General features: G+C 42.0%; 2 protein-coding genes across 2 annotated transcripts; both read left to right on the top strand.

Annotated features, from left to right (window-relative positions):
* Positions 1-1,623: 1,623 nt before the first annotated feature.
* On the top strand, positions 1,624-17,140 carry parp3 (poly (ADP-ribose) polymerase family, member 3). The gene is made up of 11 exons (XM_064968382.1): positions 1,624-1,744; positions 2,268-2,483; positions 5,176-5,301; positions 5,461-5,643; positions 10,836-10,974; positions 11,513-11,730; positions 11,949-12,107; positions 12,312-12,398; positions 12,613-12,790; positions 12,982-13,125; positions 15,797-17,140. Exons 2-11 carry the CDS (start codon positions 2,289-2,291, stop codon positions 15,964-15,966), a joined length of 1,599 nt encoding a protein of 532 aa, XP_064824454.1. The 5' UTR covers positions 1,624-1,744; positions 2,268-2,288; the 3' UTR covers positions 15,967-17,140.
* A 675-nt stretch (positions 17,141-17,815) lies between these two features.
* On the top strand, positions 17,816-23,998 carry LOC135541894 (probable G-protein coupled receptor). Its single transcript, XM_064968381.1, has 2 exons — positions 17,816-18,228; positions 20,602-23,998. Exon 2 carries the CDS (start codon positions 20,704-20,706, stop codon positions 21,997-21,999), a length of 1,296 nt encoding a protein of 431 aa, XP_064824453.1. The 5' UTR covers positions 17,816-18,228; positions 20,602-20,703; the 3' UTR covers positions 22,000-23,998.
* The last annotated feature ends 850 nt before the right edge of the window (positions 23,999-24,848 follow it).

Raw genomic sequence — 24,848 nt, 5'->3', positions numbered from 1 at the left:
TTCTAATACTATTACATATGTAAATAACTGTAAAGAAAATATCTTTAGATACAGCTTAATGAATTAACTTAAACATTAACTCTGTAACCCATTAAAGTTTCAACAGTCCAGTCTATGAGACAGAGGCTGTAAAAACTGGTCCTGACACCCAGACATTCACAGTCACATGTTAACATAATTGAGTAATCATAAAAGACATTCCAATCATGCACTGCAAAGTTGATGAGGTCTGTTAATATGAGTAATGGAAGAGTTTTAGGTATAGAGAGCTCTCTGTTTAAAAGTTACACCTACTACACTTTCACCAGTGATTGGGCAATATAGTGTGCCATAATCTGAGCAAATATTAACCTATATCATGATACAGTACTATATGATATGACCATTTAAAATAAAACAGCGTTTTAAGTTGTACATGAATGGCCAGACCATGGTTGATAAAACAGTCACACCTGCCACCTGAGTCAGAGAGTGCAGTGTGCAGCTGTGATTGGGTGCAATCTGGAGGCTGGCTCACCCATCACTAGTCTCCTTGAGGCAAATGTCATGTCAGTAAGGCAGGGCTCAGGTCAGGTATTGCAGGTAGGCTGGTGTAAATCACATTCAAGCCAGAATCCAGCTGGGGCCTGAGTCTGCCTTCCACAGGTATGCGAGACATTTTGGAAAACAAACAGAAACCTGAATCCTCACATTGCACAAGTTGAAATCAACGTTTTGACAGCTTGTGCCCAACTACCCTCAGGTTGAAGTTACAGGACAGACAGAGACCAGGCAACTCTGATCAGAACAACTCTAATTATGCCATCTGTTGCAGCGTTCTTCTTCTTCTGTATAATGGTGTTTGCAACAAAAGCCTACCTGTCGTAGTTTGTTAGCAGTTCCTTATTTATGAGGACCAATTGCCAATGCGTTTTCAATGCCTGATAATACTTTTGTATTCAATACAGAATGGCACAACATTGAATTCAGAAATTAAGATTGATTTCCCTATCAAATAAAGTGCACATGAAGGTCTCAGTGTGTAATATGAATTACGGACAACACCTTGAACGGACAGTCTCTCTGATGGGAAACATTGATGGGGGTGTTGACCACAAAAGAATCTGAACTCATCATGAGGGGCCACAGTGGCTCGTGGGTCTGCAGTACCCACATCCATACCCACACATGCACTCAGAGCCGGCACTAGCACTAGCCTTTTTCCCCTAAAGCATTTTAGCGGCCCCCCTCTTGACAGCAGAGAGAATGTTTCAGAGTTAATTTTCTGCAATTCTACACATTTTGCCATGGGGCATAGCATTTTTTTGTACTTATAAAGCAAATTTGCTCCAAGTCTACACACTGCCATGGGGTGGAGAGAAATGTTAGCAGTTATTTTTATATGATATCTGAGTGAGAGTGACTAACATTACTTCGACCATGATTACTACCATTTTAGATAGATGGCTAGACTAATTTACCAATCTAAAATGTTTTAGCTGACTTGGTCTAATTGAGTGACTGTCAGTGACTCATAATAAGAGAAAAACTGCGGATGAACAATAACATTTCAAAACTGCACCTTGTGTGCGTGTGCTCTATAATGTACATTTATATCCGCAACTTTCTGAATGCCGCTTACCTCACCCCCTCTAAAAGCGGAAGTAGAACTTCCTCGACAGTCGTTGGGAAGTGTGCCTGTCAAAATATTTTGTTCTGCTACTTCTGACAGTGACCGCTTGAGCTGCCGAATACCTGCTCTAAGGTAAGTAGCAAGTCGATAAAGGTTCGCAAATTATTTAGCTAGCTTCCAATTCCTGTCAACTGTAGCGGCATCCATAGCCTTGTAGTTAGCTAGCTAACGCTAGTGCGTGAACTTCTCGATACCAACGGCGTTAAGCTAACGTTAGCTAGCTAGCTACACACCCACAAAATGAAGTTACTGGACTTTGCGCCAAGCTAACTAAACTAGCTAGCTATATACCTAAACATTACTGAGGGGTTGTACATGGAAATACAGCTAGGACAGCTGCTATAGCTAGCTAATTAGCACTCGCTCAACCTTCTCAGTGCCTCAGACAGGTCAGGGAATTTACCAGCCACGTCAAAGCTTGTCTGCTGTTTCTGCTGCTACTTCTGTGTTACTGGAAGTACCACGCCTCACTCAGCTGTATCAAAACACCACTGCCAGTGTGGCAGAAAAGGTGAAAAGCACCTGCCTCAAGTGCATCAATACTATCTTCAAAATGTAATGTTTTGTTGATGCATAATGTTTCTCTTTTCTGCAGTGATTGAAATACAGATAAGGGATGGCACCAAAGAGAAGGGCTGCTTCATCCACCGAAGCCAATAAAGCGGGTGGAAAGAAGGTCAAGCAAGAGCCTGACACACCAAAGGATGCCTTTACCTCTGCCAAAGAGGCTCTGAAGGCTGCAGGGCCAGAAGTGAAGGGCAAAAGGAAGGCTGATGAGCACTGCTTGCTGTCAGAACAGCATTCAGGAAGGGTGAGTTGGACATCATGCCGTATCAAGGCAGGGAGTAGGCTATTTATTGGGCTGCCTGTGCCACCAATCATACATATATATTGTATACTATTTCAGCTCAAAAGTCCTCCTGTGCAGTCAGTAGTACTCATTGAGGTACTTTGAAAGTGTTACTGTGATTGAAGCACTTGTCACTAGAGGTAGACAGATTTATGATTTTTCAACACGCCACCGATTTTTGGAGGACCCCAAAAAAAGCTGATACCGATTAATCGGCCGATTTTAAATAAATAAAAAACTTATTTATTTGTAATAATGACAATTGCAACAATACTGAATGAATACTTATTTTAACTCAATATAATATATCAATAAAATCAATTTAGCCTCAAATAAATAATGAAACATGTTCAATTTGGTTTAAATAATGCAAAAACAAAGTGTTGGAGAAGAAAGTAAAAGCGCAATATGTGCCATGTAAGAAACCTAACGTTTATGTTCCTTGCTCAGAACATGAGAACATATGAAAGCTGGTGGTTCCTTTTAACATGAGTCTTCAATATTCCCAGGTAAGAAGTTTTAGGTTGTAGTTATTACAGGACTATTTCTCTCTATACCATTTGTATTTCATCAACCTTTGACTATTGGATGTTCTTATAGGCACTTTAGTATTGCCAGTGTAACAGTATAACCTCCGTCACCCTCCTCGCTCCTCCCTGGGCTTGAACCAGGAACACAATGACAACAGCCACCCTCGAAGCAGCATTACCCATGCAGAGCAAAGGGAACAACCACTCCCAAGTCTCAGAGCGAGTGACGTTTGAAACTCTATTAGCGCGCACCCCGCTAACTAGCTAGCCATTTCACATCGGTTACACAAGCCTAATCTCGGGAGTTGATAGGCTTGAAGTCATAAACAACACAATGCTTGACGCACAACGAAGAGTTGCTGGCAAAATGCATGAAAGTGCTGTTTGAATGAATGCTTACGAGCCTGCTGCTGCCTACCACTGCTCAGACTGCTCTATCAAATCATAGACTTAGTTATAACATAATAACACACAGAAATACGAGCCTTAGGTCATTAGGGGCGACAGGGTAGCCTAGTGGTTAGAGCGTTGGACTAGCAGCCGAAAGGTTGGAGATTCAAATCCCCAAGCTGACAAGTTACAAATCTGTCATTCTGCCCCTGAACAGGCAGTTAACCCACTGTTCCGAGGCCGTCATTGAAAATAAGAATTTGTTCTTAACTGACTTCCCTAGTTAAATAAAGGTAAAATAAAAAAAATTTATGTGGTCGAATCTGGAAACTATCATCTCGAAAACAAGACGTTTATTCTTTCAGTGAAATACGGAATCGTTCCGTATTTTATCTAAGGGGTCCATTAGTCTAAATATTCCTGTTACATTGCACAACCTAAAATGTTATGTCATAATTATGTAAAATTCTGGCAAATTAGGCAGCCCAAACTGTTGGTTAATATTGCCTGCAAACCTGGATTTATTTTAGCTAAATATGCAGGTTTAAATACATATACTTCTGTGTATTGATTTTAAGAAAGGCATTGATGTTCATGGCTAGGTACACATTGGAGCAACGATACGCACCGCATCGATTATATGCAACGCAGGACACACGAGATAAACTAGTAATATTATCAACCATGTGTAGGTAAGTAGTGATTTATGATTGATTGATTGATTTTATAAGATAAGTTTAATGCTAGCGAGCAACTTACCTTGGCTTACTGCATCCGCGTAACGTGGAGTGCATTGCACACCTCGTGGAGTGCAATGAGAGGCAGGTGGTTAGAGCGTTGGACTAGTTAACTGTATGGTTGCAAGATTGAATCCCCCGAGCTGACAAGGGTTTGGCAATTTTATGTATCAATGATGTTTGACAGTCATTGTCGATGTCGTTCTGCCCCGGAACGAGGGGGTTAACCCACCATTCCTAGGCCGCTATTGAAAATAAGAATTGTGTTCTTAACTGACTTGCCTAGTTAAATAAAGATTAAATAAAGGTGTAAAAAAATAAAATAAAAAAAATCGGCCAAATCGGTGTCCAAAAATACCAATTTCCGATTGTTATGAAAACTTGAAATCGGCCCTAATTAATCGGCCATTCCGATTAATCGGTCGACCTCTTCTTGTCACAGACTGACTGTAAAGGCTATGACAATGAATGTCTTTGTGAGTTCACTTCAGCCACACCCTTCATTTAGAATCAATGAGGTTTGACTACTTTCCAATATACAAACCTTAGAAGTGACATGTAGGGTACAGTAATAGTTTCAGTTGGAAGTAAACTCCCTGAGAGTGAGAGACACTTGCCCCTTTAATTAATCTAATGCAGAAGGGGGGACTATTCTCTTCTTTCCTTGTTCAAGACATTACCTCTGCTCAGTTGTAGTGTACGCTCCCCCAAGATACCTGAGATAATGAGTGTGTAAGGTCACTCATATCTACTGTATATGCTGCATTCAGTTATAGCTGTTTCGAAAGACAAATGTGTTGCTACACCATGTTTGCTAATCATTCATATATAGCAGAATCTGAGAAACTGTCACTAGTTACAGGTATTTGACTTGAATTGTTTGATCAGCCTTGCAGTCACATCAGCAGGACAGATTGCTGTGCAGTGCAATAGATGAATGTGCTCATTTTTATGTCTGCTTTCCTGAATCACGTTCCTCCTTTAATCTCCCCACAGGTGTATGAAGATTATGATTGCATGCTGAATCAGACCAACATTGGAAATAACAACAACAAGTTTTATGTCATTCAAGTGTTGTGTATAGATGACTCTTACTACTGCTGGACCAGATGGGGAAGAGTGGTAAGCTTAATTTTTGACAGACACGATGGTAGTTTACTAGACAATCCTGTGTATACTTTAGTAGTAAATCGAAGTTTTTGTTAATTATGTTAAATACTAAGCTATTAATTTCTTGAGCACCCAGAATTGAAGCATCATCTTCTCCTCTCTCCCTTACAGGGGGAAACGGGCCAGTCAAACCTATCAGACCTCTCCAACAGCCCAGACAAAGCCATCAAAGACTTTGAGAAGAAGTTCAAAGACAAGACGAAGAACAGCTGGAAGGAGCGGGACAACTTTGTGTCTCACCCGGGGAAGTACACCCTGATAGAGGTGGATGGAGACCAGGATGCAGAGGTCAAGGTAAAGTGGTGGCTGGGTCTCAGTAGGACCATGGATTCTAAAGTAGGGTTTGGCAATTTTATGTATCAATGATGTTTGACAGTCATTGTCGATGGTAATGATATTGTAATCTCATAAACTATGTTTTAGCATATTTGAACTTGATTTCACCACCGGAGTCTGGCAGCGCAATGCTGAATACACAGCATTGCGACAAGCCAAATGGCCTATTCCCTATTTGCCATAGCGTACATTTTTAGTAAACTTAGCAAAAAAACGAAACGTCCACTCACTGCAACTGCGTTTATTTTGAGAACTTAACATGTGTAAATATTCCTATGAACATAACAAGATTCAACAACTGAGACATAAACTGAACAAGTTCCACAGACATGTGACTAACAGAACTGGAATAATGTGTTAAACAAATCAAAATGTTGAATATTTGAGGTTATTTGAAGTACCCACCCTTTAACTTGAGGACAGCTTTGCACACTCTTGGTATTCTCTCAACAAGCTTCATGAATTAGTCATCTGGAATGCATTTCAATAAACAGGTGTGCCTTGTTTAAAGTTATTGGTGGATTTACTTTCCATAATGAGTTTGAGCCAATCAGTTGTCTTGTGACAAGGTTGGTATTAATTGCAAAGTCCCTCTTTGCCATGCAAATGACATGAATCCCCCAAAAACATTTCTACTGCATTTCAGTCCTGCCACAAAAGGACCAGCTGACATCATGCCAGTGATTCTCTAGTTAAAACAGGTATGAGTGTTGATAAGGACAAGGCTGGAGATCACTCTGTCATGCTGATTGAGTTCGAATAAAAGACTGGAAGCTTCAAAAGGAGGGTGGTGCTTGGAATCATTGTTCTTCCTCTGTCAAACACGGTTACTTGCAAGGAAACACGTGCCGTCATCATTGCTTTGCACAAAAAGGTCTTCAAAGGCAAGGATATTGCTGCCAGTAAGATTGCACTTAAATCATCCATTTATCGGATCATCAAGAACTTCAAGGAGAGTGGTTCAATTGTTGGGCGCCCAAGAAAGTCCAGCAAGCGCCAGGACTGTCTCCTAAAATTGATTCAGCTGCGGGATCGGGGCCCGACCAGTACAGAGCTTGCTCAGGAATGGCAGCAGGCAGGTGTGAGTGCATCTGCACGCACAGTGAGGCGAAGACTTTTGGAGGATGGCCTGGTGTCAAGAAGGGCAGCAAAGAAGCCACTTCCCTCCAGGAAAAACATCAGGGACAGACGGATATTCTGCAAAAGGTACAGGGATTGGACTGGGGTAAAGTCGTTTTCGCTGATGGATCTCCTTTCCGATTGTTTGGGACATCTGGAAAAAAGCTTGTCCGGAGAAGACGAGGTGAGTGCTACCATCAGTCCTGTGTCATGCCAACAGTAAAGCATCTTGAGACCATTCATGTGTGTGTGGGGTTGCTTCTCAGCCAAGGGAGTGGGCTCACTCACAATTTTGCCCCTAGAACACAGCCATGAATAAAGAATGGTACCAACACATCCTCCGAGAGCAACTTCTCCCAACCATCCAGGAACAGTTTGGTGACGAACAATGCCTTTTCCCACATGATGAAGCACCTTGCCATACGTGATAACTAAGTGGCTCGGGGAACAAAACATCGATATTTTTGGTCCATGGCCAGGAAACTCTCCAGACCTTAATCCCATTCAGAACTTGTGGTCAATCCTCAAGAGGCGGGTGGACAAACAAAACCCCACAAATTCTGACAAACTCCAGGCATTGATTATGCAAGAATGGGCTGCCATCAGTCAGGATGTGGCCCAGAAGTTAATTGACCGCATGCCAGGGCAGATTGCAGAGGTTTTGAAAAAGAAGGGTCAACACTGCAAATATTGACTCTTTGCTTCAACTTCATGTAATTGTCAATAAAAGCCTTTGACACTTATGAAATGCTTGTAATTATATTTCAGTATTCCATAATACCATCTGACAAAAATATCTCAAGACACTGAAGCAGCAAACTTTGTGGAAATTAATATTTGTGTCATTCTCAAAACTTTTGGCCACGACTGTGTGCGCGCGTATGTAGGTGTGTGTATATATAGATAGAGATGTGTGTGTATGTATGTGTATATATATATATATATATATATACACACACACACACACACACACACAGTGGGGAGAACAAGTATTTGATACACTGCCAATTTTGCAGGTTTTCCCACTTGCAAAGCATGTAGAGGTCTGTAATTTTTATCATAGGTACACTTCAACTGTGAGAGACGGAATCTAAAACAAAAATCCAGAAAATCACATTGTATAATTTTTAAGTAAATTATTTGCATTTTATTGCATGACATAAGTATTTGATCACCTACCAACCAGTAAGAATTCTGGCTCTCGCAGACCTGTTAGTTTTTTCTTTAACAAGCCCTCCTGTTCTCCACTTATTACCTGTATTAACTGCACCTGTTTTAAAAGACACCTGTCCACACACTCAATCAAACAGACTCCAACCTCTCCACAATGGCCAAGACCAGGGAGCTGTGTAAGGACATCAGGGATACAATTGTAGACCTGCACAAGGCTGGGATGTGCTGCAGGACAATAGGCAATCAGCTTGGTGAGAAGGCAACAACTGTTGGCGCAATTATTCGAAAATGGAAGAAGTTCAAGATGACGGTCAATCACCCTCAGTCTGGGGCTCCATGCAAGATCTCACCTCGTGGGGCATCAATGATCATGAGGAAGGTGAGGGATCAGCCCAGAACTACACGGCAGGACCTGGTCAATGACCTGAAGAGAGCTGGGACCACAGTCTCAAAGAAAACCATTAGTAACACTACGCCGTCATGGATTAAAATCCTGCAGCGCACGCAAGGTCCCCCTGCTCAAGCCAGCGCATGTCCAGGCCGGTCTGAAGTTTGCCAATGACCATCTGGATGATCCAGAGGAGGAATGGGAGAAGGTCATGTGGTCTGATGAGACAAAAAAATAGAGCTTTTTGGTCTAAACTCCACTCGCCGTGTTTGGAGGAAGAAGGATGAGTACAACCCCAAGAATACCATCCCAACCGTGAAGCATGGAGGTGGAAGCATCATTCTGGGCCAAAATCTCTGCTGCAGTGTGTGCAAACCTGATCAAGAACTACAGGAAACATATGATCTCTCTAATTGCAAACAAAGGTTTCTGTACCAAATATTAAGTTATGCTTTTCTGATGTATCGAATACTTTTTTCATGCAATTAAATGCAAATGAATTACTTAAAAATCATACAATGTGATTTTCTGGATTTTTATTTTAGATTCCGTCTCTCACAGTTGAAGTGTACCTATGATAAAAATTACAAACCTCTACATGCTTTGTAAGTAGGAAACGCTGCCGATTTTGCAGGTTATCAAATACTTCTCCTCACTGTATGTATATGTGTGTGTATATAATATATACACACACACATATATATATATATATACATACATACATACATACAGTTTGTGGTCACTTAGAAATGTCCTTGTTTTTGAAAGAAAAGCAAAAAATGTCAATTTTAAAATAACATCAAATTGATCAGAAATACAGTGCAGACATTGTTAATGTTGTAAATGACTATTGTTGCTGGAAACTGCTTTTAATGGAATATCTACATGGGCGTACAGAGGCCCATTATCAGCAACCATCACTCCTGTGTTCAAATGGCACGTTGTGTTAGCTAATCCAAGTTTATCATTTTAAAAGGCTAATTGATCATTAGAAAACCCTTTTGCAATTGTTAGCACAGCTGAAAACTGTTTTCTGATTTAAAGAAGCAGTAACACTGGCCTTCTTTCGACTAGATGAGTATCTGGAGCATCAGCATTTGTGGGTTCGATTACAGGGTCAAAATGGCCAGAAACAAAGCACTTTATTCTGTAACTCGTCAGTCTATTCTTGTTCTGAGAAATCATGGCTATTCCATGCGAGGAATTGTCAGGAAACTGAAGATCTCGTACAACGCTGTGTACTACTCCCTTCACAGAACAGCGCAAACTTGCTCTAACCAGAATCCAAAGGGGAGTGGGAGGCCTCGGTGCACAACTGAGCAAGAGGACAAGTACATTAAAGTGTCTAATTTGAGAAACAGATGCCTCAAAAGTCCTCAACTGGCAGCTACATTAAATAGTACCCGCAAAACACCAGTCTCAACGTCAACAGTCAAGAGGCGACTATGGGATGCCGGCCTTCTATGGAGAGTTGCAAAGAAAAAGCCATATCCCAAACTGGCCAATTGTTTTTTTTCAAGCTTAAGATGAGCAAAATTACACCAACACACAAGTCAGCGCCTGAAAATCTAATTATTTAGCCTATAACATTCTTTATAACACTTGAATAAACATTGTCTTTGGCAAAAAATGAATAGGCCAGTTAGCATATGTTTTTTTGCATTTCGAACTGTACAAATCCTAAGTATAGTCCAAGTTACAAAATAAATAAAGTAGCCTGAACAAAATAAGTACTAAAATAACAAATGAGTCCAAAAAAGCTATGCATGTAAGTCTAAGGATTTGACAGAATATTTTAGTTTAATCTATAGGCTTTGTCTTTCGAATAAGATGTATCTGGATCTGAATATAGGCTACATTTAAATACAGTGCAATGAGGAACCATTAGGTTTAGTTTTTTTTTTTTTTACCATGTCTTAGACCTACCTAAAGGTTTTTGGCAGCAAACACCAGCATGTTCACATTTTTCTGCCCAGAGTAGCAAACTCTGCAGGATGATGGACTTGTAAATGTTGGAGGTTTGTAGTCTGTCCATCCATTGCCTGAAACTGAAGGACTGCTTAACACCAACAAGTCAGCCATTGTTTTTTTCTGATTTAGTATAAGGTAGTATAAGGTAGACTATTCTATAGTTACTAAGTGAAATGCCTTTTTATTTGTATTATTTACAGTCTGAAGTAGCCTAAAGGAAGAAAGAATTACGCAAATGCCCTTACCCAGATGCTTAAGATGATGAAATAGCAATAGCCTTCACTTGATTTGGCTGTAATATTAGTTTTTAAAGGGTAGGCTAAAATGTAATTTCAGACATCGCCCATCCATACTCTAAAGAATAACAACATTTTACCTTCCTGGCTCCTTTAATTAGTAAGTCTTACAATACACTCAGGTGGTCAGGTTGACTCATTATAGTTTTGCTGTGTCCATTTTTGTTCCCTCTCTATTACATGCTCTCTTCTGGTTTTTGCAGGTGGACTGTGTTGATGGGAAGATTGGCAAGGGCCCCAGAAACATCCTCCCTTGCACCCTGGACAGCCCCACGCAGAAGCTCATCCAGCTCATCTTCAGCAATGACATGTTCAAAGAGGCCATGGAGTGCATGAACCTGGGTGGGTGTCAATCTGTCCATCATACCACCTGTACCCCTCCAGCACTGAAGCAACTTTCTGTTCCTCAGTCAGTAAGCCTGGTTGTGGTCTGTCTATGTACACATGTTCTGTTATGTAACATACCTGTTGGACTGGACTGCTTGTTGCATTGTGTTTTACTCTTTCAGTGCAATGATTTCCTAGGCTGTTAAACTGATGTCAGGGAATCCCAGGCATCTGCTCTATGTGATCAGAGAAGAGCATCCTAAATCATTAGTCATTTTAAATGGAGGGTAAAGCCTGGCGATCTGGAGCTAAATGTCTAATCCATATAAAAACCTAGTCTGTCTGATCTATAATGTAAGTAGGACTGTAAAATGTATACAATGTTTATTCAGCTGTTGCAAGTTCCCTAACTACCACATTTACTAATGTAGAGGAGAGCAGTCAACATAGGCCTATATAAACTGTGCAGGTGTCTAACATATGAACTCAGACAGAGCAGTGATATGTGTGTAATCATATCCCCCTTATTGCCACTCTCTCTTTGGGCCACCAGACATAAAGAAGATGCCCCTGGGGAAGCTGAGCAAGATGCAGATTGCTAAGGGCTTTGAGGTGCTGGAGGAGATTGAGGGAGCCATTAACGCCAGCAGGCCCAAACTGGAGGAACTCTCCTCCAAGTTCTTCACCACCATCCCACACAACTTTGGACGCACCAGGCCCCCGGTCATCGACAGTTCCGAGATCGTGGAGAAGAAGAAGGAGATGCTTCTGGTGAGATCACCTTGTACTTGATTAGACGCTGTCACAGAATTGTGCTTTATGGAATGACATTGATCTTGATCAGTACTATTTAGGGCCAATAGTTTTTTAATAGCCTACAATAAGAACCCAGTTTTCCCTGATCAAGTCTGGTGAAACTCCTGGCCCTAATCATGATGAGTGGTCTTGTCCAGGCCTGATCCCATTCCTGACTGTGCTGTCCCCTGCAGGTGCTGGCTGATATAGAGATAGCCCAGAACTTGAAGGCTGAGACTGAGAAGGCCCAGGAACAGATGGAGGTGGAGAAAGTACCTCATCCACTGGACCAAAACTATCTGTCTCTCAGCTGCAAACTTGCTCTACTACAAAGAGATACACAGGAATTCAAGGTACCGTGGTCTCTAATAGAAGTTGAATTCTATACAAACACCACTGTATTGTTCAAAATCAGACAAGTCTTTAGTGATATGCGGATTGTCATATTTAAATGGGTGACTATATTTACTGTGACAAAGCATAATTTATACTACAAAAGAGAAGAATATTGTAAATGTTAAGCTTCCATTGTATTTCCATTCTTGCCTCATTTAAAGCTAATAGAGAAATACCTGAAGGCCACTGCAAGTAGCCACCACCAGCCAAAGATTATAGATGTCTGGGAGGTGGACAGAGAGACTGAGGTGGGTAACATATGGCACAACAACTTCATGTCATAATTCTTGTAGTATGTAATACAGCATTCATTTTTTTACAAATTTGCTGTGATCTTGATTTTTGTGCTGATGCATGTACAAAATAAATAACAAATAATATATTGTTATAACTGTAGGTTTGTTTGACTTAGCGTTAGTATTTAAGGCTGATTGATCTTTCTGTGGGGATTGTTCTCCCCAGGCGGAGAGATTCAGGGAGAACGATGGTCTAGAGAACCGGCGTCTGCTGTGGCATGGTACCAATGTGGCAGTGGTGGCAGCCATCTTGAAGGGCGGGCTGCGGATCATGCCCCAGTCAGGGGGCCGTGTGGGCAGGGGCATCTACTTTGCCTCGGAGAACAGCAAGTCAGCTGTATACGGTGAGGCTATAGCTACCATGTGGCTGAACTACCGGGATCTAATTTAGACGTCATCTTCGGAATATCCAGTCAATTTCCAAATGTATGTTCATGTAGTGAGTATAAGACTGTTAGGTGCACTACTACGACACTGTTCGTTTTGTGAAGAAATACCGTGCTACTTACTACATATGTGTCCTGTCCCTGTGTAGTGCGTACATCTAAAGACAGGGGGGTGATGTTTCTGAACGAGGTGGCGCTGGGGAAGGAAAAGACTATCACTATGGACGACAGCTCCCTGAAGGAGGCTCCTACCGGCTACGACTGCGTGGTGGCTAGAGGAAAGTTGGAACCAGGTACAGTAGCCTGAGCTATGTTAATGTACATTAAGAAGAGCGTGGGTCCTAGGATCGAGCCTTAGGGTACTCCCTTGTTGACAGGCAGTGGCTGAGACAGCAAACGTTCTGACTTTACACACTGCACACTCTGAAGAGGTAGTTGGCAAACCAGGCCAAATACTCCTCAGACACCAATATTCCTTAGCCGATCCACAAGAATGGAATGGTCTATCGTATCAAAAGCTTTGGCCAAATCAATAACTGTAGCAGCACAACATTGCTTAGAATCAAAAGCAATGGTGACAAAATATAAGACCTTTATGTTGCAGTGACACATCCATAACCTAAGCAGAAACCAGATGGCATACCAGAGAGAATACTATAGACCAAGAAAGCCAGTCAGTTGACTTTTGATAAAAAGGACAAGATAGAAATTGACCTATGACAGTTAGGATTTTCCAGTACCTTCCAAGCACTGGGAAACTCCCCAGAGAGGAAAGACATGTTAAAAAGGTGAAAGAGGCTGAACTATGATAGGGGCCACAACCTTAAAGAAGAAAGGGTCTAAACCATGTTAGGTAGGGCAGTTTGGGTACAGGTGGGTGATAGCACTCAGCAACAGTCAACAAATAGCTACTTGAAAGCTTAAAACCAGCTAATCAAGTTGGTTGGGAACAGACTACCGAGCACTGAATGTGTTCCTTGGTAAAGATTGCCACTCCACCACCTTTGGAAGATCTGTCTTGCCGAAAAATGTTATAACCAGAAAGGTTAACATCAGTGTTCAGAACACTCTTTCTTAACAATGTTTCAGTAATGGCCAACACATCTGGATTGGAGCTGTGAACCCACACTTTCAATTGATACATTTTGGGTAATAAGCTTCTAGTGTTAATGTGCAGAAAACCCAGGCATTTACGTAAGCAGAAATCAGTGAAGCAGAATTCGGAGCACAAGTCAGAATTGTGGCTAGCAACCGTAGACGGACCAGTGTATACATGCACATTTCCAGATATCATCATCAGCAGTAATACAATCAGTGCACGGCAAAGAACAGGGGGAGATCTGCGGGGTTGATTTTTCTATGACATTTTGAATCAGATGGCAACAAGATCATATGTGACTCACCACCTGGATTCGGTCTTTTGTCGAACAATGGGGAAAGTTATTCTGTTTTGAAAGTTGATACACTTGTAAACCTAGTTTTGAGAAAAGGGCCTTGGAATGTTTTGGTACCTACTGGAGAGCTCTCCTTTGACTACACCCAACTGGAAGCTTCGTTAAATAATACCTGGTGTTTTGCGGGTACTATTTAATGTGAACTTGGATTAGCTAACACAACGTGCCATTGGAACACAGGAGTGATGGTTGCTGATAATGGGCCTCTGTACACCAAAGTAAAAAATCTGCCATTTCCAGCTACAATAGTCATTTACAACATTAACAATGTCTACACTGTATTTCTGATTAATTTGATGTTATTTTAATGGACCAACATTTTTTATTTTCTTTAAAAAATAAAGGAAATTTCTTAGTGACCCCAAACGTTTGGACGGTAGTGTACTCTCTGAAACTGTAGTTAGATTCTTACCCATATACATGGATGAAAGCTTCACGGCAGCCTGCAACCCCTTTCATTAAATAAGCCATCCTGTGTCTTTTCCATTTAGTTTGCACAGCTTGTTTGGCCCGTTGTGATCCACTGATTTCAAAACTCAGGTTAATGTCTTCCGTGACAACAACACGGTTGATCGCCGTTTCTTCCCCATCACAGTCATCAGAAGACTCTACAATGTCTTCTTCAATTAAATGTGTTTACCTAAATCAGGGATTTCCTCATCGTCTGATACATTTACAGTCCTAGAGAAAGTCAGCATGGCACGGTCGTCCTCCAGAAAGTAGTCCATCACAACTTTTTCCCACTGACCTTTGTCGATAGCGCCTGATCAATTCTGGGCAGCGGTGTTATTGAGAGCAGTAGCAACATATTTGCAGTTCTCCATGGCTAAAGTTATATCTTTCGAACAAACTGCAGTAGAAAGGATTATCTATGCATGACGAGCAGTTCATTTTATAGACACGAGATGCTACACCACAGAATCTGAAACTCATCTCTCGGCATGTCCGGCCCACTCATTATCTCAGCCAGTCATGGTTAGTGGAAATGTTCTTGGCTTTTTCTTTGGCTAAACCTACTAGGCTATTAATTTAACAACTTTATTTGTGTTTACAGATGGCATAAAAGTGTGTTATTAAGGCACTTGAAAGTTCATGTTCTTGAAGACATTTCTGCCATAAAACGCGTTTTGATCAAGTATTTTTTACGTTCTAAAGTCTCTCCTGTGAAGTCGTGACTTGCGACATATGCCTAGTTTCCTGAATCGGGTCACATATTGTACAGCATTTTCATCAGGTAACGTGAATAAAAAGCCGGAGGGACGTAGTTGAATAGGATGGGAAACCAAGATTCTGTGTAACCGAAACAGTTGTAGTTGCAAGTGTCTTTCTCCATATACACTACTGAAGTGGTTACTGTATGTCTAAACATCTGGTAGATGATTAGCAGATATCCAGAAGACTGCATAAGTCTAGTGAACACTTTTGTTGTGTATATCAGTACAGTGTTTGTATAGTAAACACTTGCGTGTTTCAGCTGTATGGTTGTGTAGTGAACACTGTGTTGTTTCAGACCCCTCTAAGGACATCTTCCTGACTCTGGATGGTAAGCAGGTGGCTGTGCCTCAGGGTAAGCCCATTAAGCAGCCCCAGTACAAGGACAGCTACTTTTCCAACAGCGAGTATTTGGTCTACAAGGAGAACCAGTGTCGCATCCGCTACCTGCTGGAGCTCAAGTTTTAACCGGGGAGAGGAGAGGCACCTATGCACTCTAGGAGAGAGATGTCTCCTACTCTGTCTAATTGGTAGAGTATCAAGAGTATTGTTCAAATGAAGGTGGTTGTTGTTAGACCTCACTGTCACTGAGTACCATATTCAACCAAAGTTGTCTAATGTATCAGATATACTTCTCTGTGCCTTATGCTTTACACAACAGGCTTTGAAGTCTTCCATTGTCAGTTTTAGTTGCAAGTCATTTGTGATTCTACTCTTAAACGGAGTATAAATACTGCACTCTCACTTAAAATTGTAATCCTTATTGTAATTCCATTAGTCTACAATATTTACTTTGAGCAGACCATAGTATTGTGGATTTTCAATGTTATTGTACTATTTGGCCACTCATTTCTGTTATGGGAGCACTATTCTCTTTACCTTTACTGGATGTAGTGTGAATACTGTACCTTTACTAATATGCAATACAATATCTACCTGTATCTTTATTCTGCACTATATGTTTTCATTTAGCTGTGAGTATTTCCTACTCTGAATATACTTGTATAAAGCTTTATTTTCACTTACCTACTTTGTGAAAACATCTCTCTTCAGTAACTGTTTGAATGTTAGTGCATGCAACATAATTCAATATACTAGATAGGCCTATATGCTGTATTGGCATGAAATAACATGCATGATTGAAAGAATAACTGTAGAGTTGATCTGTATGTTTATAGAAGTTTGATTTGCATGTAGTGTGTGTCTATGAAGGAGATTTGTGTAGCTTTGAAAATCTATAATCCCAGTGCACTCTGTATGTTAATAATATTCATGTGTTACCTAGCAAGGCTCTGAAAGTTCCTGTGGTGATGATCAATGCTCTTGTCTCAGTTTATACATTTTCCTGGGCCTGGGTCCAGATTCACAAAGCGTCTCGAGTAGGAGTCGTGATCTAGGATCAGTTTTGCCTTTTAAATCGTAATGAATAATTGGAGGATGATCTGATTCTGGATCAGCACTCAAACTCTGAGACGCTATAAGACTATGGGGCTGTTTATTGCACACAGCAGCCTGTTGAGAGAATGTCCTTCTGCCTTGTAACCAGGAGGTGTCACTAGTGAACACTCAGTCTCAGACCACCTCTCTGAGCCTTTTTGCACCTGATCTATTTACTTGAAGGCTCAATAAACAAATAACCCTCCAGCTGGCTCAGACCTCTCTCTCTGAGGAGACTGCATATGCTTTCACCTATTTATGTAACTCAGCCCAGACCCCAGTGTTTTGACCAATCACTCTTAAGTTATTTTTTTCAGCACTTTTGATGTTAATTCTGTGGGTTGCCACTATTTAGTGGTTGTTGCCCAACATGTTTGCAACATGCTGTAGATGCACAGTTGGATGTGTTGACCACATTCTTCAGACAACACATTTCGATTAACCGCAACACCAACACAATGTTGCTTACCATTAGTTTCTTCCATAAACCTATATTTTCAACAGTGTCATCCAGAGATTGGTGGAAATGTTCTCATATCACCACAGCTGGGTCAATCACTAAATCCAATATAGGAAAGTTCAGGAGTCACAACGATTATACCTCGTGTTTTTATAACCCTCACTGAGTAATGTGCTATTTGGTTGTTAAAAAAAATGTATTTGCATCGAAATAATACAGACATACATTGTTGGAAAAAGCCAACATGTTAACTGCAACTGGCATTTACATGTTAACGCAGAGCTGATGTCAGTCTTTTGAATTGGTGTGCTCTAGGACCCAGGGAAAAGCTCTCTTTAGGGGACAGTGGAGTGTGTGTCTGTCTGGGAGGGAGGTAGGGGAGGGAATCACACAGTGCACAATGTGTGACAGTCACTGCCTTACACAGTGATAGAGAGGAGGAGGAGGGATGGAAAGCGCATCCTCACATCTATCAGGGACTTAGACACCATCCTGAGTGAAGTGAAGTGATCACCCTCTACTTACCTGCTCTCACACTAGTGTCCCTCTGTGATCACAGCCTGGTCTGGACCAGTGAGATTCCCTCTACACCTATACCAGAGACTTCAAAACCTCCAGGAAAACCCACTGGCTAACTATCCTCAGCAGTGTGGATCTTGTCCTGCTCATCCAGTGGAAATACCCAGTGTAACTGGTCTATGTGGACCTGTTCACGTCTGGATCTGCTTAACTGATGTCTCCTCACTAAAACAACACCTGGGATATCCAGAAAGGACAAATCATAAAATCCTGGTCTCTTTGAATTGGACTGGACATATCATAATCTCATATGGGTAGGTTACAAGACTTATTATCGTTCTACTCATTTTGACTCAGTTCACAAATCCATAAAATGTATCCTCGACAGGGGTCATAGCTAACAGGTGTACATTCTGTTGGAGATGCATTGTGCATTTTTACATAGAGTGAAATCACTTTGAATGTTTCATCAGACAGTCATAGATGAGCTGAAAGTTGAGGCAACAAGCTATTTTAAGAGTTATTGTTTTATGGGGAATGGGTTTTATAGTTCAGGTGCATGTATTTCAAATGCAAGGTAATGTACAGTATATCTCCAGTGTCCACTATATGTATGTTCTCTTAAGAAATTACTTATCTTTTGAGTAGAATATACCTTATGAATGGAAATTTAACAGAAATGTTTTTATATCCCATCTATTATCATTCATAACATACAGCCTTACAAAACATTTGCCTCTAAATCTATCTTTAGTTACATCCTAAATACAAAATGTAAATTTTAAGAAAATACTTTTAATATATTAACATTGAAGGATTATTATACTGACTCATCTCAGTGGGTTACCCAGTTGACAGTAGCTGTGCAGGGACAGCTCGAGCTGAAATGGCTGGGGGAGAGGGAAGGGGTGGGCTCAGAGAAGGACAGGAAGTGGGGTGGGGGCAGTGAGGGCTACATTGGAGGGATAAGCATGGGTGACTCGTGTGACCTCTCAGAAAATAGCGCCATTTAACAGAAGTGATTGATCTTTCAGTGCAAAACATTATTTTGAAGTGTTATACTTTTTCTCCTGTCTGTAGAAAATACACCTTTCTAAAGATGGAAAGGACCAGGACATTAATTAAAGGGACTAATACCGGGCTTATGAATCAAAGTCAAAAGGCAAGGACTGAGTTGTTTTGCTTTCCTCTGTGAGTGAAAAGCACCACAATCCATCCATTGGCCCTGTGCACCACATCGTATCTAAAGTGCCCTTTACTGTTACCTACTTCATTTTCCCCAAATCCATGCAATGCTGACACCACGTAGCAAGGAGTAAGGACTATATGTTTTAGACATACTGTAGTAACCCACTGGGCATAGACGGCAGTTCGTCTAGTTTTGATTTACATTCAATTAACATGAATTCAACATGAAATTTAAACAAATTATTCACCATGTCATTATATTTAGATTAAAAGTTAGGTAAAGAAAATATGATATGCCCTTATGTTGATAACTGTTTGGAGATCTAATAATTTTTCCAAGTTGGTTCATCTTCAGCACATTTTTGGAGGGTTGAAATGACATATAAACAACATTGATTCAACCAGTTTTTGCCCAGTGGGAAGTACTTTATCTGAACTAAAACGGTTTTTTTCTAATTCCGAATCAACTTGTGCATCTGTTTTTCTTATCAAAACAGTGAAAATGCATGTGTATTCTCATTTCTTTAGCTGTCTTGGTTTTAGGTCCATGTGATCTGGTAGTTTGGCTTCTCAGATAACGTCTAGGCAGTGAAATAGAGAGCGCTCAGGCCATCCTCTTGTGACTATAATGCTGTAGAAATGTAAATAATATCCAACATTTTACAAATTAATTTGCTTTGTTTTATTTTTATTCCAACTTCATTACTATATTAGATTATACACTGTGTACATAACATTAAGAACATCTTACAAATATTTTGCCCTTAGTACAGCTTTAATTCATCAAGGCATGGACTCTACAAGGTTTTCGAAAGCGTTCCACAGGGATGCTAGCCCATGTTGACTCCAATGTTTCCCACAGTTGTGTCAATTTGGCTGGATTTCATTTGGGTGATTTCATTTTGTATTTCATTTTGTATTTTACCCCCTAATTTCATGATATACAATTTGCGATCCAATTACAATCTTGTCTCACAAACACAGCTATTTTGTCTCTTATTTTACCCTAAATGTTTTTTTGATTACCCTCTCATCCTCTTCTGTTTGAGCAAGGCATGAGATAGAAAGTACAGTATATTTCCACTCTGACCTTGGGCTAATTATCAACTCACCCCTACATAAGTTTTTTTTTAGAACAAGACCTGAAAGAAATATAGAAATGCTCAGTGCAGCCTAGAGCAAAGACGTCATGAATATTCAACTTGTAGAAGGCTTAAAGGGTTATTTAATGTAGAACATATTCCTTGTCAATACAATGCGGTCTCCAGGACCGTCTGAAATGGAATAAATCAATTAGGTTGTCCCTCACATGACAGGGATGAAGACTGATTTAATAGAAAAATATTACTAGGCATCAAAGCAACATGTACTGTGAGAGTAAACCATATGTTCAAAGCAACATGTACCGTAGGAGCAAGCCATATGTTAAGCTGCATCAGCATGACATTTCAAGCTCCTATACAGTAAATGTTTAAATTGTGTTTTTGTCTCCTTAACAGGACATATCCAACATGATGACAAGTACGTGAAAAGAGAAGAAAGTTAACATTGCAATGGGGCCTGCTGATGTAGTGATGCCTCTGACCAGTCTTCTGTGAAATATGGAGAAATCTGGTCCGATGCTGGCCTCTATTCCCAATCGCACAGGGGCCAACCTCACAACTGGCCTATGGGGACCCAACCCCACAGTCCCCGCAGAGGTGGGAGTGGTCACCAGCTCCCAGTCTCAGATCAAAGATCTGATTGGGCTGTTTGCAATGGTGACCCTTAATCTCATCGCCCTATTGGCCAACACTGGAGTCATGGTTGCCATCGCCCGCGCCCCTCACCTGAAGAGGTTTGCCTTTGTGTGCCACCTGTGTGCAGTGGACCTGCTGTGTGCCATCCTCCTCATGCCACTGGGCATCATCTCCAACTCACCCTTCTTTGGCACCGTGGTGTTCACCGTGTTGGAATGCCAGGTCTACATCTTCCTCAATGTGTTCCTCATCTGTGCCTCCATCCTCACCATCACCGCCATCAGTGTGGAGCGCTACTACTACATCGTCCATCCCATGCGCTACGAGGTGAAGATGAGCATCAATCTAGCCATCGGCATAATGCTCCTCATATGGGTCAAGTCCATCCTTCTGGCCCTGGTCACCCTGTTTGGTTGGCCTGCCTACGGGGCCCACAGCTCCATCGCTGCCAACCACTGCTCCCTCCACTGGAGCCACAGTCGGTTGAGGAAGGTGTTCGCCGTGCTCTTCAGTGTGGTGTGTTTCCTGTTACCTGCCATTGTCATCTTTGCTGTCTACTGTAACGTGTACAAGGTGGCGCGCTCGGCTGCCTTGCAGCACGCACCCGCGACAACCACCTGGGCCTCGTCCAACCCAGCCAAACGTGCCAACCGTTCTGACTCCATCAACAGCCAGACCACCATCATCACCGCCACACGCAGCCTGCCCCAGAGACTGTCCCCTGAGAGGGCATTCAGCGGGGGTAAGGCTGCCCTCACCCTGGTGGTCATTGTGAGCCAGTTCCTGCTCTGCTGGCTGCCTTACTTCTCCTTCCACCTGCACTTGTCCTTCAGATCGTCCCTGCAGAGTCCTGGGGACGTGGAGGAGGCCGTCACCTGGCTGGCCTACTCCTCCTTTGCTGTCAACCCTTTCTTTTATGGCCTTCTCAACAGACAGATCAGGGAGGAGTTGGTCAAGTTCCGGCGCTGCTGCTCCTCCGGGCCGGTGGAGCTGGTGGCCTCCAGCCATGAGGGCTCCTTTCAGGAGAACTTCCTCCAGTTCATTCAGAGAACGAGCAGCACGGCCGACAAGCGCTCCAGCTGCACCAACTCCAGCCCCAGGAACACTCTGGACCAGGGGATCAGAATACCTGGCCAGATACCAGAGGAGCATGGCTAAACAGAGGCCAGTGGATAGCACACTTCAATTTGGACTGTTAATATGACAGCCCTCGGTACTCGTAGCACCCTGAGTTTTTCCTGATTATATGTCCTGAGGCCTGTGGCCTCAACATCATGTTCGTTAGTCTCATCTTTCCATAGTTTGTAGGCCAAACCGTTGGTACGCTACAGATGATTTTGTGAGCAGACCGATTTTCGGGATTGTCTCGTGGTCTGACAAACATCGCTCTAGTTTTGTCACCTTTCACGACAGATGCAGAATTGTGATATAGGCAGATGTGGTGGATTGAGAGGCATCCAATCCCAAAACAAACACATCCCAAGCTTAAATTTTACAGATTTTTCTGGGGATTGTTTTATTATTACAATTAGACTGACACAGGGGCGCGGACATCAACCTTAGGGGGTTAAAGTGTATGCTTGTTTCATATAATGTTGTATGAATTATAAACTCAGCAAAAAAAGAAACGTCCTCTCACTGTCACCTGCGTTTATTTTCAGCAAACTCAACATTTGTAAATATTTGTATGAACATAAGATTCAACAACGGAGACATAAACTGAACAAGTTCCACAGACATGTGACTAGTCCCTAAACAAAGGGGGGGTCAAAATCAAAAGTAACAGTCAGTATCTGGTGTGGCCACCAGCTGCATTAAGTACTGCCGTGCATCTCCTCCTCACTCTTCCACCAAGGCACCTGCAAGTTCCTGGACATTTCTGGGGGGAATGGCCCTAGCCCTCACCCTCCAATCCAACAGGTCCCAGACGAACAGTATGGCTGGTGGCATTGTCATGTCAGGATGAGCCAGGATGTCAGGATGAGCCTGCAGGAAGGGTACAACATGAGGAGGATGTCTTCCCTGTGATGCACAGCGTTGAGATTGCCTGCAATGACAACAAGCTCAGTCCGATGATACTGTGACACACCGCCCCAGACCATGACGGACCCTCCACTTCCAAATCGATCCCGCTCCAGAGTACAGGCCTCGTGTAACGCTCATTCCTTCAACGATAAACGCAAATTCGACCATCACTCCTGGTGAGACAAAACCGCAACTCGTCAATGAAGAGTACTTTTTGCCAGTCCTGTCTGGTCCAGCGACGGTAGGTTTGTCCCCATAGGCAACGTTGTTGCACGTGATGTCTGGTGAGGACCTGCCCTACAACAGGTCTACAAGCCCTCAGTCCAGCTTCTCTCAGCCTATTGAGGACAGTCTGAGCACTGATGGAGGGATTGTGCATTCCTGGTGTAACTCGGACAGTTGTTGTTGCCATCCTGTACCTGTCCTAGCCATCCTGTACCAGGTGTGATATTGGGATGTACCAATCCTGTGCAGGTGTTGTTACACGTGGTCTGCCACTGCGAGGACGATCAGGTGCCGTCCTGTCTCCCTGTTGCGCTGTCTTAGGCGTCTCACAGTACAGACATTGCAATTTATTGCACTGGCCACATCTGAAGTCCTCATGCCTCCTTCCAGCATGCCTAAGGCACGTTCACACAGATGAGCAGGGACCCTGGGCATCTTTCTTTTGGTGTTTTTCAGAGTCAGTAGAAAGGCCTCTTTAGTGTCCAAAGTTTTCATAACTGTGACCTTAATTGCCTACCGTCTGTAAACTGTTAGTGTCTTAACGACCGTTCCACTGGTGCATGTTCATTCATTGTTTATGGTTCATTGAACAAGCATGGGAAGCAGTGTTTAAACTCTTTAAAATGATGATCTGCGATGTTAATTGAATTTTTACGAATGATCTTTTTTTGCTCAGTTTATATTCTGAAATAACATTTATGGACGTGTTTACTCATGTTTCCAATGAACAGGAAAAAAGGTATTGGAATACTTTCCTATTTTAAAATTGTACAGCAGGATTGTAAAGCTTCTAATTAACTTTCTCTCATTAACACATTATTTAAATAAAGCATAATTACAAGAGTAACAACAATAGATTTATCTTTTCTAATAATTACAATAATTAAAACCATCTTACAGTGAAAAACTATGTGTCGTGTGCAAGTATATATTAATGCAAGGGATAAAAGGTAAAACTAGTATAAAACATCAAAACAGCAACATGGAGATTTAAAAATTGAACCATCCACCATGAAGCTGAGGGATGCCTTAAATGTCGTCTGTGCCTGTCGTCATGGAAATGCAGTGAGGCAGTAGGCAGGGAGACAGCAACAAGGTCCTCTGCTGCAGTGCTGGATGCTAGGCTTTTGATCCAGTTTGGGAGAGCATAGAGCGAAAGAGAGAGAGGCCTGAACCTGCTCTTCACATTACACAGGCTGCGTGTCTCATTACCCACAGCCTGTAGCTACAGACATACAGAATGACAGAGCTTATTATCATCTGAATAAAGCCAGTGAAAAAGACAGGCCAGCAGGAGACTTCTCAGTGATTGAATCTACCTGACTACATATAGTAGCCCTACTGAAGAGCTCAGTGACTTTCAACTTGGAACAGTCATAGGATGCCACCTTTCCAACAAGTCAGTTCATCAAAATTCTGCCCTGCTAGAGCTGCTCCGGTCAACTGTAAGTGCTTCTTATTGTGAAGTGGAAACATCTAGGAGCAACAATGGCTCAGCCGGGGTGGTAGGCCACACAAGCTCACCGAACGGGCCGTCTGTACTCAGTTGCAAAACTTACTACAGAGTTCCAAACTGCCTCTGGAAGCAACGTCAGCACAATAACTGTTCGGTGGGACATTCACAAAATGGGTTTCCATGGCCGAGCAGCCGAACACAATCCTAAGATCATCATGTGCAATGCCAAGTGTCGGCTGGAGTGGTGTAAAGCTCGCCGCCATTGGACTCTGGAGCAGTGGAAATGTATTCTCTGATGAAT

This window comes from Oncorhynchus masou, chromosome 6, assembly GCF_036934945.1.
Source record: "Oncorhynchus masou masou isolate Uvic2021 chromosome 6, UVic_Omas_1.1, whole genome shotgun sequence".
In the NCBI taxonomy this organism is placed as follows: Eukaryota; Metazoa; Chordata; class Actinopteri; order Salmoniformes; family Salmonidae; genus Oncorhynchus; species Oncorhynchus masou.
The sequence above is the reverse complement of the archived record's forward strand: the minus strand, read 5'-3'. Positions and strand labels throughout refer to the sequence as shown.

Excerpts from the sequence above, each read along its gene's own strand:
- parp3 (XM_064968382.1), top strand. The coding sequence starts at position 2,289 with ATGGCACCAAAGAGAAGGGCTGCTTCATCCACCGAAGCCAATAAAGCG. Across the intron at positions 11,731-11,948 it reads AGAAGAAGGAGATGCTTCTG|GTGCTGGCTGATATAGAGAT; the intron begins GTGAGATCACCT and ends TGTCCCCTGCAG. Across the intron at positions 13,126-15,796 it reads TAGAGGAAAGTTGGAACCAG|ACCCCTCTAAGGACATCTTC; the intron begins GTACAGTAGCCT and ends GTGTTGTTTCAG.
- LOC135541894 (XM_064968381.1), top strand. The coding sequence starts at position 20,704 with ATGGAGAAATCTGGTCCGATGCTGGCCTCTATTCCCAATCGCACAGGG.